The following is an 18,501-nucleotide window of genomic DNA, read 5'->3' as shown; positions in this document are numbered from 1 at the left end:
ACGGATTTATTGAATTATTGTAAATAATTCAAATCTGTTTTTTATTCGAGGAGCGAGGTCTCGCTCTCCGGCATAATGCAACGTTGATGTTCGATGTAAAGAGCGTTTATGATTTCCAGATTTTTCTTGTAAGTCTTTCGCAATTTCATTAATTCTCGGTCCAGTTCTTTCTTTTCCCGTGAAAGCATTTTCGGCACGTAAGATTCTTGCTCCTTGCGCTCCGCAGCCAGACAACGGAATTTATCCAAGAAAAACTCGAGATTGTTGTTCTCTTCTTGCAAACGGGTCAGCTCTTTTTTGAGCCACTGTCCACGCATGAATACTTGATGGACCAGCTTGTCGACGATGTTCGACGAGTTCGTCGTCTCTTTTTCTTTCGACGCATCACGAGTCATCTGCGAAATTTCGGTCAAAGAAAGATTATTAAGCAGCTTTATGAATAACGTCCAGTTTTTTCCTTCGGCTTTTACGACCGACGAAATTCTTAAACTCCGTCGAAGAAGCGACGCTTTTTTTACTCTCGGCCGTTTCGATTTTATTTTTTTCCCATGCATGCTCTATTTGTAATGCGATGCCGTTTTAGATTTAATGAAATAATTCGCAGATGAGGAATTCCCGTCGCCGTTGAGTAATAGTAATAATAGTAATTACGGGCTTAATGATGAATTTCGAAATCTTGAGTTTGTCCCGTCCGTCCCGGGCCCAATTGAAAGTCGGTGATATCTCATAAAGCCTTTGACGAATTCTCATGGTTCTTTGTGTCATGGCGTCCGTCAACGAACGAAATTTATTCTTAATGTCGTTTTGGGTATTCAGCATGACATCGGCTTCGTCTTGAATCTAAATTTCGTATGAGTAGTTATGTGTCGAATAGAACGAAAAGAATTATCGTAATATTTATATCAAGCGAAATACCCGACGATCGACGGTGTCGTTGACTATGTCCCGAAAAAAGCTCAACTCTTTCTCCAACATCGCACGGAAGGCGGCGCATCGATCGGTTACGTAAGGCGTAAGGCAAAAAATAAATTCTGCGGCTGTCGTTATTTCCTCGTTGGCCACTTGCTCGATAACGCTTCTGATACCAGCGAGATCCGTCTTTATTTTTATTCATTGCTTAATGAATTAAAGATTTTTTAAAACGAATTATTCTTCGGTTATTTTTGGTTTTAGTACGCACCGTCGTTTTTAACCTAGCTATGATGTCTTTTCTCGGACAAGGACCCCTCTGAAATTCACATTCTCTAATAATCGTCGAATTTGGACATATTTTTTTCACTTTTCATTAATTATGAATTGATTGAACAATATTGAAATTACAACAGTCGAGGATCTACCGGAAGCTACGGCACAGAGGTCCTTGGTGCATAGGGGCCGATCTACTTCCGGTGAAACCTCGCAACATTCATTTTCCTCTTCAATATCGTCGGAAAGTGGAAAATTTGCACCGTCCGATCTTGAACAGCCAGCATCGAAATAAACTTTCGGATTCTTTTTTGGCCGTTCCGCTCGGCAACATCGAAAATCGTTTCTCATTTCCTGTACGTCTTCGTACTCGTCTTCGTAACAACCCGCCATTCTTTAACTTTTTCGTGAAATTTTTCGAATTTAATGCACCTTCAAAACCGGTAAGTCGCCACGGATATGGCATTAGTATTTTTGAAAGGCTCTCCTGACATTTTAACTACGAATAACTGTCTGCCAAACTCGGAGGCGGTTTACACGAATGAAAAATTTGACAAGGCAACTTTACACATGAAATATCTCAATAGGCTTTGTCTTATTGTTAAAGTTTTATTCGTGAAAAGACACATTCATGTCGTCCATGAAAACTGTCAATTGAGGCATTAGTATGGAAGTCAAACTCCAGATGTCGTATTCGTATAAACAAACCTGTCATTACGAAAAAATGATAAATACAGTTTTAGAAACCAATGAATTTCGTGCCTCTTTTAAATTATAGCGGTATATTTAAAAAAAAAGTAGAACTTCGTGTCTGCTCCTAAAAATCTGCCAACTCAGCTTTCTTCGCATATACGATTGTTATCTCGTCTTTTACAGTTGAAATTAGAAATTTTTAATGCGAATTTGAACACTAGTATATGCGAAATTATGGCGTGGTTCGCAGTTCGCTAATGTATCGACGTTGTCCGAGAGAGCGCGCGTTTTTCGAGAGAACAGTAACAGAAAAGTGACTGAGAAACAACACGCATAAATGTGAAACCTTTGCAGGAAATGACCAGTATTGTATATTTTCTCTCGGTTGAACCGAAGGAGCGCAGGTAAGTCAGATTGTGGTACATTTATTTTATAATCGTAGTGCAGTGCAATGCTGCTACGCGGCCGACGTGTGTAGCAGCTGATTTTCAAAGATGGCCGGTACTGATACAAACAAATAGTGGCCAGCGGTGCGCTGGATTCACCGTCCCATAAAACGTAATAAACACACAAAAAAAGGTATGTCACGATCATCCATCGATATTCAGAATTACCCTCGAACTGACATGTTCTACTTACTCATCCTTGTCACTCGATACCAAAAAAAAACTGACGAGAAATCCCACTATTTCGATGCGGAATAAAATGAAACAAAACTTGTCCTGACCTGCTCAATAAATTGTCACTCTGTAACGTACACTTTGCGTTGAGACCAAACGAAATTCACATCGTCGGTTTAATATTTCTCATTTTTTGTTTTCTTACGTATAATAAAATCGAATGGCATACATGAACAGAAATTCATGAATGAGAGCAAAAAAAAATTAATCACTTTTTGAATACTCAATGATTCCATTTCTTCCCTTCAAATATCCTCTTTTTATTCTCTTTTCTGGATATTTATTACAAAATTTTCATTATTCGAATGACTTTCAAAATTGAAAAACTTACTATTTCCGTTGCCCAGGAATATGGCAAAATATATAGAAAAAAATTGATCCATTTCAATGATTGAAGTTGTCAGAAGATTTTTTAAATTTGTATTCAATAAAGAATATGAAAAACTGAATTTCTTTCCATCAATTACAAAATCACCAAATACCAATCAAATTTTTATGTGCATGACATAACAAAAAATTTTAAAAACTATACTTTTTCTTTGATTTCTTTGCGCATTATTATTTGAAGAAATGTCAAACTAGAAATTTATTCATCTTTCATAATGCATACATGGAACAATGAAAATTATGTAAACTTGCATTCTGTTCCTCTGCTTTGCATTTTAGAATTGCAAGATATTAAAATCACCTGACAATAATGAAAATAAAAAAATATTCCAATAGATGCAGAGAAGAGAGCGGTGAGCCAATAAAAAGATGGCTTACGACCCACGCAACGTGAAGTACCCACCGGAGGTTCACCAACATCATACTCAAGCCTCGGGATATCCCTTCTCGGTTCATCATTCCCAAACAGATGAGAACCGGAATGAAAATAACTGTGGCAATAAGGAGACTCGGCAGTCTCTGGGAACGCAGACTATACAAAAAGTTGATGCAGCGACGATGACAGATCCACTGCAGATAGATTTTAGACTGACTTCAGAATATTTAGCTCGCTGCTCCAGCACTCTTGGTCTTCCCTATGTTTCTAAATACGAGGAGAACAGTAATGCATCTTCACAAAATTGTCAAGAAGTCAGACCCAAAGTCGATTATGATATTGTGCCTCAGAACATAAATGGTGAGACTTAATGAAATTCTGAAATAACTGAGACCCCGTATATTAGTTTATGGAAAATTCTGCTTTTACACTTCGTCTTTGTCTATTCTATGCTTTCTCATCATCAAATTATTTCACAATTCTTCTTTTCGACAAATTGTTACATTTTAACGCTGATCAGTAAGTGACTGGAGTTTCAAAAGTGTATAGAAATAAAACTCAAAATGTCGTACATTTTTGAGAAAATAGGTGAATTGAATTCGCAGAATGTTAGGATTACACATGATTTTAAATATTGAGTATGGATGAGTTGAAATTTTTGGGTTTCCGATGAATGCAGATACAAAAAGTAAACATTGATAAATAAATACAAAATGAATACTTGAATTTTTAACCCGAACAGGTATGCTGATATACAACTGTCCCGAGTGCGCCTACAGATTCGAGGATCGTGATTCTCTTCACGAGCATCTCGAGGATCACAGGCAGAGGCCTCACATATGTGACATATGCGGAGCGAGTTTGAAGCGTAAGGAACATTTGGATCGTCACAAGCAAGGTCACAACAAAGATCGACCTTACCAGTGTTCAATGTGTTGCAAAGCGTTCAAAAGGAACGAGCATTTGGCACGTCATATGATAATACACTCGGGTAGCAAGAATCAAATATGTACCGAGTGTGGGAAAGCGTTTTATCGTAAGGATCATTTGAAGAAGCATTTACAGAGTCACAACGGTACGCGGAAGAGTCCCGGTAGTTCGCAGAGTACGCAGAGCGCTCAAAATTCTGGGGAACAGGAGGGTATAAACACGAATTATCCAATGATGATGAGGCCCTCGGGGCCGCCACCGTTTTCAATTCTTCGCACTTAGTGCTCTCGTCCTAATATACATGTTATTAATTCAAGAAACACACACTAACTGGAATTAATCTTGATGCAGCATAATTTAAAATAATCAGATGTGCACATTATGGGGAGGGGTGTACCGATCAGCGATTATTTTTTAAAATAACGAGAAAATCATAAACGCTTCTGTCGTATTTCTCGGCTGTGATGACTTGACACCGAGTTGGGCCTAAAAGCGAACGGAGAAGTTAAAAATGGCTAGATCATCGGGCGATCTCGAAGCACAACGGGCAATAGTTACTTAGAAGGAAAGGACTGACGAGAGCAACGGACATGAAACCCTTAGCACGTTCTAAATAATAAGACTACAAAAAATAGGTTTAGAATGAGTCCGCAGGCAGACACGATCTGTATCGTGAACTTGAAAACGAGACAAAATAAAATGCGGCGTACGCGAGAAGCTCAGTAGGAATCGGATGATCTGTGCTCGCAAGTGTCCATTTTTAGCGCGTGTAATAATCGAATTAATCATTTCAAACGTTTACACCGTACGTATATTCATCGTACACGACAATTATTCATACATTATTGCATATACACGTATACATATGAATATTATACGAATGTATGTATATATGATAATGTAGAAAATGAATCGTTACGTCGCATCGTCCCAATCTTGTACATTACGATATTTAATAAGGAAAATAATAAATGATCGACCATGTATATCTACAATATTCGCTTTATCGAATTAACATTTTAGAAACTAATGAAAAAATGAGATAAAAATAACACGAATGAGCACTCAAAAATTATTATACCAAATTGTGATGCTCGTTTAAATTGTATGAGAAAGAAGGCGGAAGGAGAGTTATGAAATGGAAACACGCACCTGTGTACGTGAGACCAATCTTTGTTATTGGTTGTAGACGATAATGAAAATAAACGTTTATTATTGAAAAGATATACGACGAATGTTGCACATTACATCATTTTAATCATAATTGACAGGTTCATTTTTACGTCGTGTATTATACTTTCTTTTTTCATTTCAATAATGTCATAAGTCAATGTTATTTATTTTACACACAAGTTATTTCATACTCTTTGGTAATTTTTTGAAACATTTTTCATATTTTTTTTAAACTGCGAAATGAGTTCTGTGAAAGCCTTGACCAAGGCTCTGAAGAATCGTTTGTACTTCGCTCTCGCGTTGGTGACGAAACACATGAGCCGTAAAGTTTTTAGCTACGTTACAATTTGTTTCTCTAGAACAGAAATCAATGCATCATTATAGAAAGTTGCATTGCAGCTAACGACCATTCATGAATCACGTAATCCAGTTGATTCTCACCCTGCAATGAACGCAAAATAATCTGGTATTTTAGCAGTGCGTCCACATGATGATATTTCCATATAGCTTGGCTGTAATATTACACTTTCGTCAGATTCTCGAATAACTCGGATTCCTATTTCCAGAGTCTCAAATCTAACGGGAATTTTGGTAGAATTTCCGCTATTCAACAATCGCCACATAGCTTTTTCTATTTGTTTGACATCGCCCTCATTTCCGGTGCTGACTTGACCGCAATATATTACCGAATAACCAGAATTCAAAGATTTACTCAAATCTTTTCTGGCTGTTGAGGGTTTTTCATTCTCTTTTGATATTGGCTTTGGTGACTGGATCATGCGTATGATATGCTTGAGACCAGAACGTTTGCAGAGCGTCGTTATTGGTCCGTAATATTCTTGGGAATCTTTGTAACGGGCCTGGAACATGGTAAGATTTAAAAAAAATTAGAATACACAGTTTTCTTGATTGAGCGAAATGAGAAAAGGATTTTGAGATCATTTATTTCTCACTTTTATGATATGTAAATATATGGGCAAACCACTAGACTTTCTTATTATTTTCTGAAGTCTTCCTTGCGTAGTCGAAGTTATGACGTTTCCATTAATTTCGTCAAGAACATCACAAACTTCAATTTTTTCCTGAAAATCAATAAGTTTCGTTGAGAATCTAAAATCGTTTGTTTATCAGTGAACTGTCTTAACAATTCTGATATTACGTCTTCAGCAGCAACAGAATTCTCTTGAAGATGAACGATCAACGCTTTTCCATTAATAAAACTGAAATTTTTCAATATAACGATGTTGCACATGAATGTAGAAATTTCAGTATTGATTTGTTTTGAATCTTTGGTCCATTTGAATTCTTACCAAATGGATATGCCCAAAGATTTGCAAGGTACCAACTCAAAAAATTTGTATTCCGGCAAAAGCCATGTTTCGTCCAAAAAGCTTGCATTCCTCGGGTCTAGTCGGAAATTCAATCTACTGATTTGTAGCAAAACTGAGAGAAATATTTCACCGAGAATCTCGTCACCAAGTATACTATTGCTGTCATAGTACTCTGAAGCTAATCCAGGAGTTCTCACCTGGGAAAGAAACAATATTTTGAATTACGGTCGTTTATGGAATTTATTTTTTCATTTCCACTGTCCACTTTTTCGTTCGTCATTTACCAGTGTTTGCACGGGGATATGGAGACATTTTCGTGTAAGAGCAACACGAATGAAAAGTCTGAGTTTTCCCACAGATGATTGTACTTTGTCACTCTCACGAACGAGTTCAACCACCGAGTAAAAAGTAAGCAATGATCTGGAAAAAATTAATTATTTTAATCGTTCTCTTTTTGTATTATTCAATTTCATAAAAAATCATAATTATTTACCGATTGCAACAATTTACAAAGATTTCAAATTTTGTTTTTACCTTTCGTTTTTATGTGCGAGTTCTTCCAGCCAGTACCAAGTTTCTGGCATTTTTGGAAAACCCACAACGTTGATGAGCATCGAGACACCTTTTTGGAAGCATCTTTCCAAGCAAATGCAGAATTCGACGAGATCTGGATTTTTATCGTCGATATAGCCTCCGAATTCGGTGAACTTTCTGGTCCAACCTGCGTATCACACGAAAGGAAATAATGCAAAATTTTGAACTGTCGCTAATTTTTCCGGACATTTTTTTCGCCGGAGCGCTGCAATGCTGCATTCTTACGATGCAAAATAAAAGCTCGCTCCCGCTCGTTGCCCGCGTTATACTGTTACTCAGCCGGTATGATTTTAGTTGTTAGCGCCACCGCAAACGATTACTATTGATCAATAAATATGCACCGGTGTAATTGAGCAGAAATAATTGCACTAAAATCGAACAAAAAATCATAGGGGAGCCGACGGAGTTGTGCTCATATATTATGCAGGCGCAACGAGAACACTGGAGCTTTTCATTACATAGAAAATTTCATTTAACCTCAAAATTGATTGAAAGTGTTTCAAACTCTGGGCAAACGTCAAACGACATTGCGAATTTCTCTCCTCACCGAATGTACATGTTTTACCTTTCAGTTCTTTGACAAGTGGATTGGTCACGGACATATTGCATTCTTTTCCTCGGTGTTATATTAGACCATCTTACAAATACGGTATGTTCCTCTTTTAATATTATTATTCAATTTCCCGAACCTCGCTTTCCCGCCCGAATAACCTTTTTACTTCGTCCATTTATGACAGACGTATTCGTACAAGGAACAAAAAACGCGGTGCACACGCGCCTGATGATGCTAGCCGTGAACTACTGAAACCTTAATACTGCTCAAGTCCGTATATATATATATATATATATATATATATATTCGTGGTTGTTGAAGGAAGTATGGACATTACGCATAAAATGCTTTTAAAACCTTATCACGAACAAAACTATATACGTAGTAGGAAATGAATAAAGAAAAATGGAATAAAGATAAAATGCGTGAACAAACGTGTCCAATTTCGGGTTAATTTCTTCACTCACACTTTTTATAAAAAGTGTGCATTTTTGAGTCAAAGCTTTTGTTAAGTTTTTTCGAATTACTCTTGAATTGATTATTCTATTGTTTTTCACCAAAAATTTCTAACATGAATAAACGCTATTATTTTTGGGAGATATGAATAATTATATACAATTGATTTTCAATGGAAACACGTCGGAGAAATTTGAAATCTATAGCTCAATTTCTAGAAAGTATACGTAGATTCACTTGCGATCGAAACAGTAAAATTTTTTTTTTATTTACTCGTATAGTTCATATGGATTCATATGAATTTATATATATATATATATATCTATGCGAGAGGAAAATAAAATCGATAAAAGCATAATTAAATGCCGTTGCGAAGAGGAGATAAAGATCGTAATCGTGGCGTTGTTGATAACTGTATGCAACCGCGAGGGATGTAACGTTGTAACATTGAAAATGTCTCTCTCTCTCTCTCTTTTGTTCGTTCTTTTTATATCTCTTTTTCATTCGAAACGGAGATCCGTATGCCTCATACTCTCGCTCTCGGAGGATGAAGAAGGGTGAGGCATAGGGACGGGATATGTAGGAGGGGGAAGTCGCGATCCCCTCATCCCAGAGCACGTCGGTTTGACGGAGAGCGAGAGAACGAGTTCGATGGAAGGGGTAGAAATTCGAAGTTAAAACAGCTTCCCTTCCCCGTTCGTACGAGCGATGGGATTCGGGCATTTTCGCCGTTCGGTTCTGGCACAGCGGGAGGAGGAAGAGTGTGAGGAGGTGGCGGCGGAGGCCTCGGCAGAGAGGGGCGAGGGGGAACGGCGGGGTGTGAGTACGAGGCACAGGGAGAGCGGAGAAAAAATAGTTAAGAGGCTGGCACAGTAGAGGGCGGACGGTGGGGTGGGGGAGAGAGAGCCCGGACTTGAGAGACAGGTGTCAACGGCACGCCGGGGCCTATGCGTCCCCTTACGGCGCGTTTAAAGTTTCAACCGTTTCAAGGATAATAGTCCGCGTGGGACTGCTTTTCAAAAGAAAAACCAAAAACCGTGTTTTCGGTTGAATTTTCGGCGCCAGGAGTAAACGGTACAAAACATATCTGTATACACGGCCGTTTAAAAGTAAAAAAGGAATATCTGCGAATTGTTGGTGAAACGGACGTTGAAGTGGCGCGACACAAGGGATTCGGCAGCAATAGCAGCCACGAGGATCGTAGAGCCACCGGAAGTGAGAATAGAGAAGAACAACGCATAAATGGTAAGCAGAACGGAGCAGACCGAAGCACGCCTGCCAGTTACGCCACGAGACTAGCGAAGGGATAGGGATAGAGAAACGAGGAGATGGGTATATGTGTATACATATATATATACATATATAAAACAGCGTACGCACACAATACATGCATATATAGATGCACATACACATACACAGGGAGAGGGTTAGAGATGCTGTGAATAACGTGTGAGGGTGGGAGAGAGTGAAAGTTTACTATAGAGCATATAACACTAGGATGGCTTTGCGACGCGCTTTTGAAGCGTCGTAGCATTCGATCCGGTTTAGCGTCGCGCCGGTATAACCGCCGACCGCCATTTTACCTTCGCGAATATATATATCTCGTGCGAATTCGGCGCACACGATATCGACTGGCCCTGGCGGCGTCGTCGGCTGGCGAATACGCTGAAGTGGGGAGCTTGAGAGATGTGCTTCTCCCCATTCCCCCTTTCACTCGTTCTCTTTTTCTCTTGCACGCTTGCCCTCTTCCTCCTACGCTCCTCTGCCCCATTCCCTCTCGCAGGTTCCGCAATTGCAAAGCTCAAGTTTTTACTTTTTATTTTCGCATTTTCGCAACGCGGTTCCCGGTGCAATATATATTATGCCTCGTACATCGAATATATATACATACGTATATGCATATATATATATATATATTCTATACTGTTACGCTTTATATGCCATTTTTATGTGAGATCGATATGAAATGAATTTCATTATAAAATATCTCATGAATTGTTTCTTCAATGGCACTCTGCACTACCGCCGCCGTCGCATCCTTTTCCTTTTTTCATTCTTTGTACTTATGTCTGCATCTATATATGTGTACATGCAATTATATTTTTTATAGGTGTACATATGTATGCGTCAAAATATTATTTCGCTAGATTCCTATTAATCACGAATCAGCCCATATTCCAAAATATCCGTTTTATAAAAATGAATTGCTTAATTGCAAAATTCTAACGATTGCAAAATATTTATTATCGAATGACACTTTTGTTTTTCGAACGCTGTAATAACACAAATGTTCGTTCTTGCTTTTCTTTTTTTCGCTCTCATAATTTTACCCTTTCCTTCATGTACCTCCCTCTTTCTCTCACATACACCCGCCCTCTGTCGCCTCCACTTCTTTTAACTCGTCCCTAAGCACCCTTCCCTTCCCAAAGCGCCCCAGTCTCTCTTGTGGTGCCGTCAAGTCCCTTCCTTCCCCTCGAACGACGAGGTCGCTGGTGGCGGCCCTGCCCATCCCCCCGACGTCAGCGCCGTTGCCTGTGTACGCACCGCTTCGCCCCCGGATCTCCCCTGACTCTCGCGGAAGAGCCCCTCAGTGTGTGGAAGACCTTATCATTTTCGCAATATCCACAATTCTACCGAAGGATACTATGTATCATCAACTCTTTCTTCGATATTCCTTGTAGAAAACGAAAAAACGAAAAAATATGTTTGAAAAATCCGGAAGCTACGATAAAAGCAAAACCATTCGGGTTTGGCGCTGACGTCGTGTTTAGTGCACGAGCAAAAGGGAGAGGGAGAGAGCGAAAGAAAGTAATAAAGAGAGCGCGATCATGTACAGACGATATACGAAGGAGTGACGAAAGGGGAAATCGGTAGTAGACGGGGTGCAAGTGGATAGTTTTCGTGATAAGCGAGAGTGAGAGAAAGAGACAAATGATATACGGAGTGAACGTTCGTGACATATTTGGGCGGATCGGCGAACGTTATTTAACCGCGTGTTACTAAAACATCAGGGGATTCCTCGCTCTACATACACAAAAGAGAATAACAATAACTCGTATATCGATGGAAAAATTTAACATCCGTCTATATATGTATACATACATCGCTATACTTATTAATTAGTATTACACACCCTGCTCGAAGGTAAATCTTATTATGCTTCATCGGTTAAGCTATAGCGGAGAATGCATGTCGTTGCGGACGATTCGTTATTATTGAAGGTTATTGGGAGAAGCAAACGAGACGAAGAACCGCTAAACGTTGACAAAGTGCCGGGTCCGGTAAAACGCGGGGCTGAATAGTCTGCCATTGTGCAGTAGAGGAAACGTGAGGGCAAACTGTGCGTGGGTGTCGAGGCGTCGCGACGCCGCGTGCGTTCAACTAAACCGAAGGTGGTTGAACGAAAGCAGAGAGAATATCGGAAGAACGAGACGTTTATGTACACACCATATATACATATACGAATATATAGTTACAGGAAAGTGTAACGCGTGACTACCAGAGTTACACATGTTAGTCGATTTATTATATAGTGAAATGCTACAGGCTATACTACTATAGGGTAGTGTGCACTATATACGCGGATACATGCACGCGGTACAAAGCAATAGGGCAGACGACTTTCTCAAAGAGCCGGCAATACGGCGAATCAGTGATACATTATAACATCGACAAAGCGTCTGCACGAACTTTTCATTCTCAATTACAATTTCGCTCGTGATAAACCATAAGTAGTAAAAAAAAGGGGGCAAAAAGTAGCTTGTTTTTTTTTTCTTTTACAACGCGTCTCGAAAATTGCGTGAGACACGCGGAAACGCGGAAAAACGAACGAGGGGAGAAAATAAAGGCACGAGCAGGCGGTGTGGAATCATGGAGAGTGGGACGTTTCTGTGAGTACATTGTTCGGGGAGCATTAAATTACTTTGATTTTTCAGCAAGTAAAGAGTTTAATTTACAATAATATCGAGATAGATTATCAGACTTTTGAGCGACTTGTCCTGTAGACTTCATAGATTGGTACACTTTCAGTGGGAAGTAATTTCGAGTAATGTTTCTTTATATTTTACACAGTACGGCAGACGTGTAAGAGAAAATAAAATGATTAGAAATTTTGGTTTATTTCATGCGCATAGCCTGAAGCTCAAATGGTTTTCAGCTTATCGAAGAGCCCTAATCTTTTCTTTTCCCTACAAACCCGCTGCAACTCTTACCAAATGTGTTTTTAATAATTTACAAATGATAACTGACACTCGCATATTTATTTTCAAGGTATTCGATTGACCATCTGCAATGAATTTCCCGCCGTTCGGAGGCCACTTTCCTGGTACTATACCAAGCATTCATCAGTTTGCTACCGATAGTACGGGAGGAGCCGGGGCACGTTACGCCAATCATTTTCCCAACCAGCCTCCGATAGGAGTGCCGGTTATGGGAAAGTATCGTCCTGAGGCAAATGGAGTACAGAGCAGCGCGCAGTCTCAAGTTATGATGAACAACAAAACGGCCTATCCCAACAGCAACGTTCATCATTATTCTAATGTGCCGTATTCGCAGGCTCAGGGAGTTCAGCAGCGTCCTGCTAATTCCCCGAGCATGCAAGAAAAACGTTCCTATCATCAGGTAAGAGTCATAGGCAAAGAAAAAAAAGGACGACCGTTAGTGATAAAGGGTGAAAAAAAAGATTTTCAGCCTTTATCAAAAGTTTTTCACTTCTTCATACGTGATAGTTTTGTGATTAGACGACTCTTTTCTATTCGAGCTCAATAAGATGTACAAATGGATACAAAATTGAAGAAACTCTTTCTGGTAGTCGGATGAATCATTTATAAATAACCAAATCGTTGTTCAGACGAAATGATGTCGATCGACAGCGAATAAAAAACATGTTTTCTTCGAAGCAACGATTTGGTAGTGGACTAGGTAAAATTTGGACTCTATGCTCGATAAAGTTTGAATCGTATCAGAAAAAACAGAGTGCTATACGCTCGACGATTGTCGCGTAATGCCTCGGTTATTTCTCGGTAGCAGGCAACAGAAACGATAAATCAACGGGGCGTGTGTAACCTGCTGCAGGATAAAGAGAAAGCTGCGAAGGACAAGAAAACGGAGGAACAGCAACAACAGCAGCAGCAGCAACAACAACAACAACAGCAGCAACAACAGCAGCAGCAGCAGCAGAGGAACGGTGATGCATCGACGAACGGTGGACAGCAGGATTACTCGATGCACCATCATCATCAACAACACGCGCATACGCAAACACCAACACCAACACCAACCTCGATGCCACCTACGTGGCAATCACTCGCGGCACCGGGTTCGACGGTTGCCGATTATTTGAGTCATTTACCAGCGAGCACGTTGCCTTTGTCGTTGCATCATTTTCTCAAATATTCTGCGGAGAGTATAAAAAAGGAATCGGAGATGGCGCAAACGACGGCCGTAGCCGCAGCAACGACAACAACCCCCAACATCATGATGTCACCGACAAACAAGAAGAAGAAAAAGAAGAAGGCGCCGAAGGAGAAAAAACCACGTCCGAAACCCGGAGAAATACGTCTCACCACAGCCCTCGACGGTTCGACTCTTTACTGTTGTCCCGAGTGTCACATGGCTTATCCCGAGCGTGAACTTCTCGAACAACATTTGCTCGGCCATACTCTCGAACGAAGATTCGTATGTGATATTTGCGGAGCTGGCCTCAAGCGCAAGGATCATCTCACACGTCACAAGCAGAGTCACAATCCCGAACGTCCTTACGTCTGCACCGTTTGCCTCAAAGCTTTCAAGAGAAAGGAACAACTCACTCTACACTTTGTGATACACTCCGGTGAAAAACGCCACGTTTGTACCGAATGCGGCAAAGGCTTTTATCGTAAAGATCATCTCAGGAAGCACACGAGGAGCCACATCGCCAGAAGAGTCAAGGCTGAACTCAGCCAGAATTCCGGTGAGCCCTCCCTTACTATTCACTTTTATCCTAAACCGCCTATAGCCAAACCCAAAACTACAAATTTTTAAATTAGCATGAATTGAAGAAATTCGAGGGTCTCAAAAAATTCGATGAATGCCATTTGAATATATTTCATCTACAAATGCGAGGAAAAACGAGTAAAGTGTACGCTTCTTGTTTTTAAAAAATTTTAATTTATTTGTACAGCGAATAATATTGAAGGGAATAGTAACTAATAGTGTCGTTGGTTGATTCAACGTCTAGCGGGTACACAACAAACTCAACAACAAAACAGCGTGACGAATATGCAAACGACTGCGGTATCGGGGTCATCGGTTCTTCCTGGTGGGCATCCTGGACCTCTTCTGTCCTGAGCCCCGCCACCCGGGAACTTTCAAGTTCCCCATCCGAACAACATAATACATCCGCACACGAGCCACCACACGTTACATCATCATCACTTAGCGGCAGTAAACGCGGCTCATCAGTCGAGTGTGCCGCAGCTTCCTACGACGAGTCACTATCAGGCTCACGATCTCGGTTTTCTCAGTCACGTTAAGGATTTCTGAGAGCGGGTGAACGCCCCGGCCGAGAGACAGCGAGACGTCGGCTGAGCACGGCGTAAATGAATCACCATGACGGGTAAAAAACCAACAGAAACGAAGAATACATATTTCCCGTGAAAAAAGAAAAAAATAAACTCGCGAATACGGTTTGTGGCTTAAACTTAATATACGAACTGTGGGGCTTGACTGAAATGCCGAAATCGATCGAAGGGCGGAGCACTTTCGAACGTAAACAAAAGTTTCACGCGTCGACAATAGGAGCAAAACGAAAATTACAAAAATAGCTAACGCATTCTTTGAGGCGATCTATCGGTCCGCGACGATATTTTTGGCGATAAAATAACAGCTGAAATGCATATACACGCTTTTCTCCGGGAGCCTAATTTGAAATAAAGAAGAGTTGTTGCTCCACGTTCTCTGATTCAAGGAGAGCAACGTGTAACTCTTACTTTTCTCGAAAATTAATCTTTTTAGAAAAAGAGGGTGTGTGCAGTAGGATTTGACTGTCCTGTAAGCGTTGACCGACCTCGAGACTGATAGATCACCTCAAGACGAAGTAGTAACGGCAATTTTTTTCGATGCTTTAGAGGCGATGAAAATTCCATGACTTTTGTAGTTTTAAGCCTTGCACGGCTATCATTTTTACAAAAGTTTCAATCTTCCGGATTGATGTCGTTTGGACACTTGAAAATATTGCCGACGCTTCAAAAACATTGCAGTTTGTATTTTGGGCCTTATTTTTGCTTTCTGGAATGATTATAATGCGCATCAGCCATCGTTTCCCCGGGAGGGAGCTTTCGTAGCAGAGATCTCAGCCCTGATTTTCGAACCAATATCGTTTTCGAAACGTCGGGAATACTCTGAACCTTGTCATTCGGAAGCAATCCTTTCGTTCAACCGTTATTTGGTTCTTCAAACCCAAAGCATTACGTCATTGTTTGCCGCAACGCTGTATTGGCTGAGTGAAATTTTTTGATCGGTCGCCGAGATTCAGAGAAAGTACAAACCGCTTTCGACAAGCTTCCCGGTGGTCATGGGATGCATCGTTTGAATCGACAAATTCGAACGGTGAATTCCAAAAAACGAATGTACTTCGATTCCTATTTTCTTTGCTTAATCGGCCCTCGATTGTTAACGATCAATTTTCGACGGATCATTTCCGTCGCAAACTACGGAAATGAGATTTTTTTCGTACGCTCCATCAATCCTTCGCCGACGGTGAACTAGAAAACGTAGATTTTAAGAGCCTTGACGCAAGAGTCTTGCCATAATAAGAGACAAAACATATTTTTATGGTAGCTTCGTGAATACGCGATGACGACGGGAGAGAAAAGAAAAACGAAAAGAACGATGGAGAATCTGGAAAAAAATATGGTAACGTGAAAAGGAAATGAAACGCGGTACGTGTTTTTATTTTCTTTTCGTTGTTTTAACGATTTATTGCAATATCGTCATTCCTCGTCCAGTCGTGACATAGCACTTTTTCTCCCTTTTATCGGTATCCTCGATCGTGCGGCATTTCTTCTCAAATTGTTTTTATTAATTCCATTTTCCTCATTAATCTCGAAAATCGATACATTCCATTCTAATTGAAGTCGATGGAATGAGGAGATTTCCAAGATTGACGAGGTGATTATAGTAACGACGTGGCAATATTTATGACGAAGAGAACTTTCCAGTGTAACTCGATTCCAATCTCTCGTCTCTTCCCTGTCTGCTTTATACACTTTTTTGCGTATGCCCTTATATATATATTTTTTTTTCTCCAAGTTTCAACAAACTTGACGACAGTATTTTATATATTTTACGAACATAGTTCGAAAAATCTATACGAGCCTGCCCCTGCGCGTGATTCATCCTATATACTTATATATATATATATATATATAACATAATATTTATGTATGCGTTGAGATTTTGTTCCGAATCAAATTTTACGGTAAAAAGTTCTTTTCTTCCGTGTGTTTTGTGAAAACACAGTTTTCCATATTTAAACGAAAAACAAATTATTTTGCAATTGAAGTTTTTATATTTTTTTTTTTGTGAAATACGAATATATCTTTTTCCTTAGATCTCTTTAACACTCGTTGAGAACTGATTACGTTCGTAAGTTCGTACTATTAGATATTTTTTTTTTTTTTTTTTTTTTTTTTGTAAAAGTTTTGATTCTTCTGTGTTTTTTTGTTTCTTTTAATTATCCTTATGGAGAATTTGTAATCGGGCTATGCCAAATATTCGTCTAGCCCAGGTTTTAACGTATCCTCTCGTCTAACGACTGGTTGTGATCGTTTGTGATCGTTTCGGGCCTCTGGAACGCGTTATAAAATACACCGTGTAATCCTCAAGTAATAATCTTACAAGATTTAACGTAATGTAGAACTCGCGTTTCTTTTTTTAAATTTTATACCTAAATATAATTGTCCGTTCGACTTATATTATGTAGATTACTCATAGGACTAGCCGTGCCATCATGTTTTTAATTATTAATTTAGACTTTTTCGTTGTTTCGTATTGTGAATGACCCACCGTGCCGTTCTGAATCCTTGCCATACCCACAGAAGCCCTGTTTACCAAATCCTCTTTCCCGGCCTCTCCCCCACGATTTAATATTTATGTCTCGGTGAGTACAACCATTAATTCCTCGTTTATACAAAGTCGAAACGAAAGAAACGATTCTTGCACGTTGGGAAAAACTGCATCTAAATTATTGATGCTTTATTTTGTTCGAACAACGTATAAAGCTTTTCCTCGTTCGAGCTGTTTCGTAAAGATTTCGATTTCGAGTCAAAGGATGCTCATGCCCGTATTTATTTGACATTATTTAATCCGTATCGATAAAAGTCTCCGCAGTATTGTCATGCTTCAAAAAATTATCTCATCCGGATGAGATCCAAACGTCAAACCAGACGAGGCCAATGAGCCATTCACCTCAAACAGACGAAATTCACTCTCCTTCGATCAGTTTTTTGAAAATAATATAAAAAATCTTGAGAAACATTAGCCCTTACTAAGCCTGAGTACGAATACGTGCTTGCAACGAATTGCAATTAAAACGTTGATACGAATGAAATATAGCTTCAATAATCCACCGAAGATTTCCTTTAACCATAAAGCAAATATACTAAAAAAAGAAAAAAAAAGTAGCCGACATATATGAGACTTTTGATCGGTTTTACAAACTAGAAATATATTTTGGATACACCTAAAATATATTTTTTCGCTCGCATATATTTCGTAAAAATCCCAAACTATATATCCGATATATCTAAAATATATTTTCATAAATCCCGTATCCGCATTTTTTTTTTTTTTAATTACAAGTGCAAGGAATCATTTGTTCGTTGGCAACTTAAAACAGGCATTAATGGGGATGGGAGGGAGGGAGGGAGGGGGGGGGGGGTAATTCTTACTGAACAAATGAAGAAATACGATTTTGATACGTATTCGAATCGTCACGTGACCGCGTACTGAGAAGTATAATAACAGAGAGAAAAAAGAATAAAAACTGTAAGAACGAGTATAAAGAACCGAGTAATCAATGAAGAAAGAATGAAACAGTGTGTGTGCGTGCGTGCGTGCGTGCGTGTGTGTGTGTGTACCTTAACGCACTCAGGTCATTAAGCG

General features: G+C 39.6%; 4 protein-coding genes across 7 annotated transcripts; 2 read left to right on the top strand and 2 right to left on the bottom strand.

Moving 5' to 3' along the window:
- On the bottom strand, nucleotides 1-1,204 carry LOC122417441 (uncharacterized). Of its 2 annotated transcripts, XM_043430961.1 has the most exons (4): nucleotides 1,181-1,204; nucleotides 916-1,078; nucleotides 652-840; nucleotides 1-395 (listed from the first exon to the last, which is right to left on the bottom strand). In XM_043430961.1, exons 2-4 carry the CDS (start codon nucleotides 973-975, stop codon nucleotides 42-44), a joined length of 603 nt encoding a protein of 200 aa, XP_043286896.1. In that variant the 5' UTR covers nucleotides 976-1,078; nucleotides 1,181-1,204; the 3' UTR covers nucleotides 1-41. The 2 variants fall into 2 exon arrangements, with proteins under 2 accessions (XP_043286896.1, XP_043286887.1); XM_043430952.1 differs by having other exon boundaries at nucleotides 916-1,192.
- A 1,005-nt stretch (nucleotides 1,205-2,209) lies between these two features.
- LOC122410424 (zinc finger protein 397-like) lies at nucleotides 2,210-5,477 on the top strand. Its single transcript, XM_043418542.1, has 3 exons — nucleotides 2,210-2,457; nucleotides 3,282-3,681; nucleotides 4,064-5,477. The coding sequence occupies exons 2-3, from the start codon at nucleotides 3,315-3,317 to the stop codon at nucleotides 4,531-4,533; spliced, it is 837 nt and encodes a 278-aa protein (XP_043274477.1). The 5' UTR covers nucleotides 2,210-2,457; nucleotides 3,282-3,314; the 3' UTR covers nucleotides 4,534-5,477.
- On the bottom strand, nucleotides 5,448-8,164 carry LOC122410417 (uncharacterized). Its single transcript, XM_043418529.1, has 8 exons — nucleotides 7,915-8,164; nucleotides 7,290-7,476; nucleotides 7,040-7,175; nucleotides 6,735-6,952; nucleotides 6,584-6,644; nucleotides 6,378-6,506; nucleotides 5,866-6,284; nucleotides 5,448-5,779 (listed from the first exon to the last, which is right to left on the bottom strand). The coding sequence occupies exons 1-8, from the start codon at nucleotides 7,949-7,951 to the stop codon at nucleotides 5,653-5,655; spliced, it is 1,314 nt and encodes a 437-aa protein (XP_043274464.1). The 5' UTR covers nucleotides 7,952-8,164; the 3' UTR covers nucleotides 5,448-5,652.
- A 1,095-nt stretch (nucleotides 8,165-9,259) lies between these two features.
- LOC122410402 (adult enhancer factor 1) lies at nucleotides 9,260-18,243 on the top strand. 3 transcript variants are annotated; one of them, XM_043418509.1, is made up of 4 exons: nucleotides 9,260-9,603; nucleotides 12,628-12,978; nucleotides 13,384-14,308; nucleotides 14,576-18,243. In XM_043418509.1, exons 2-4 carry the CDS (start codon nucleotides 12,649-12,651, stop codon nucleotides 14,683-14,685), a joined length of 1,365 nt encoding a protein of 454 aa, XP_043274444.1. In that variant the 5' UTR covers nucleotides 9,260-9,603; nucleotides 12,628-12,648; the 3' UTR covers nucleotides 14,686-18,243. The 3 variants fall into 3 exon arrangements, with proteins under 3 accessions (XP_043274444.1, XP_043274435.1, XP_043274454.1); XM_043418500.1 differs by lacking the exon at nucleotides 9,260-9,603 and adding an exon at nucleotides 10,881-12,248; XM_043418519.1 differs by lacking the exon at nucleotides 9,260-9,603 and adding an exon at nucleotides 10,884-12,248 and having other exon boundaries at nucleotides 13,432-14,308.
- The last annotated feature ends 258 nt before the right edge of the window (nucleotides 18,244-18,501 follow it).

The sequence above is a fragment of the Venturia canescens genome, chromosome 1 (genome assembly GCF_019457755.1).
Source record: "Venturia canescens isolate UGA chromosome 1, ASM1945775v1, whole genome shotgun sequence".
Classification (NCBI taxonomy): Eukaryota; Metazoa; Arthropoda; class Insecta; order Hymenoptera; family Ichneumonidae; genus Venturia; species Venturia canescens.
This window is presented reverse-complemented; position numbering and strand designations above follow the sequence as displayed.

What these genes read in the sequence shown, in the direction of transcription:
- LOC122410424 (XM_043418542.1), top strand. Translation starts at nt 3,315, where the DNA reads ATGGCTTACGACCCACGCAACGTGAAGTACCCACCGGAGGTTCACCAA. An exon ending in TGTGCCTCAGAACATAAATG is followed by an intron (nt 3,682 to 4,063) that starts GTGAGACTTAAT and finishes TAACCCGAACAG; the next exon opens with GTATGCTGATATACAACTGT.
- LOC122410402 (XM_043418509.1), top strand. Translation starts at nt 12,649, where the DNA reads ATGAATTTCCCGCCGTTCGGAGGCCACTTTCCTGGTACTATACCAAGC. An exon ending in AAAAACGTTCCTATCATCAG is followed by an intron (nt 12,979 to 13,383) that starts GTAAGAGTCATA and finishes ATTTCTCGGTAG; the next exon opens with CAGGCAACAGAAACGATAAA. An exon ending in TGAACTCAGCCAGAATTCCG is followed by an intron (nt 14,309 to 14,575) that starts GTGAGCCCTCCC and finishes TTCAACGTCTAG; the next exon opens with CGGGTACACAACAAACTCAA.
- LOC122417441 (XM_043430961.1), bottom strand. Translation starts at nt 975, where the DNA reads ATGTTGGAGAAAGAGTTGAGCTTTTTTCGGGACATAGTCAACGACACC. An exon ending in ACGACACCGTCGATCGTCGG is followed by an intron (nt 841 to 915) that starts GTATTTCGCTTG and finishes TACGAAATTTAG; the next exon opens with ATTCAAGACGAAGCCGATGT. An exon ending in CGAAATTCATCATTAAGCCC is followed by an intron (nt 396 to 651) that starts GTAATTACTATT and finishes GAAATTTCGCAG; the next exon opens with ATGACTCGTGATGCGTCGAA.
- LOC122410417 (XM_043418529.1), bottom strand. Translation starts at nt 7,951, where the DNA reads ATGTCCGTGACCAATCCACTTGTCAAAGAACTGAAAG. An exon ending in CTCGCACATAAAAACGAAAG is followed by an intron (nt 7,176 to 7,289) that starts GTAAAAACAAAA and finishes AATTTTTTCCAG; the next exon opens with ATCATTGCTTACTTTTTACT. An exon ending in TATTTTGCGTTCATTGCAGG is followed by an intron (nt 5,780 to 5,865) that starts GTGAGAATCAAC and finishes TTTCTGTTCTAG; the next exon opens with AGAAACAAATTGTAACGTAG.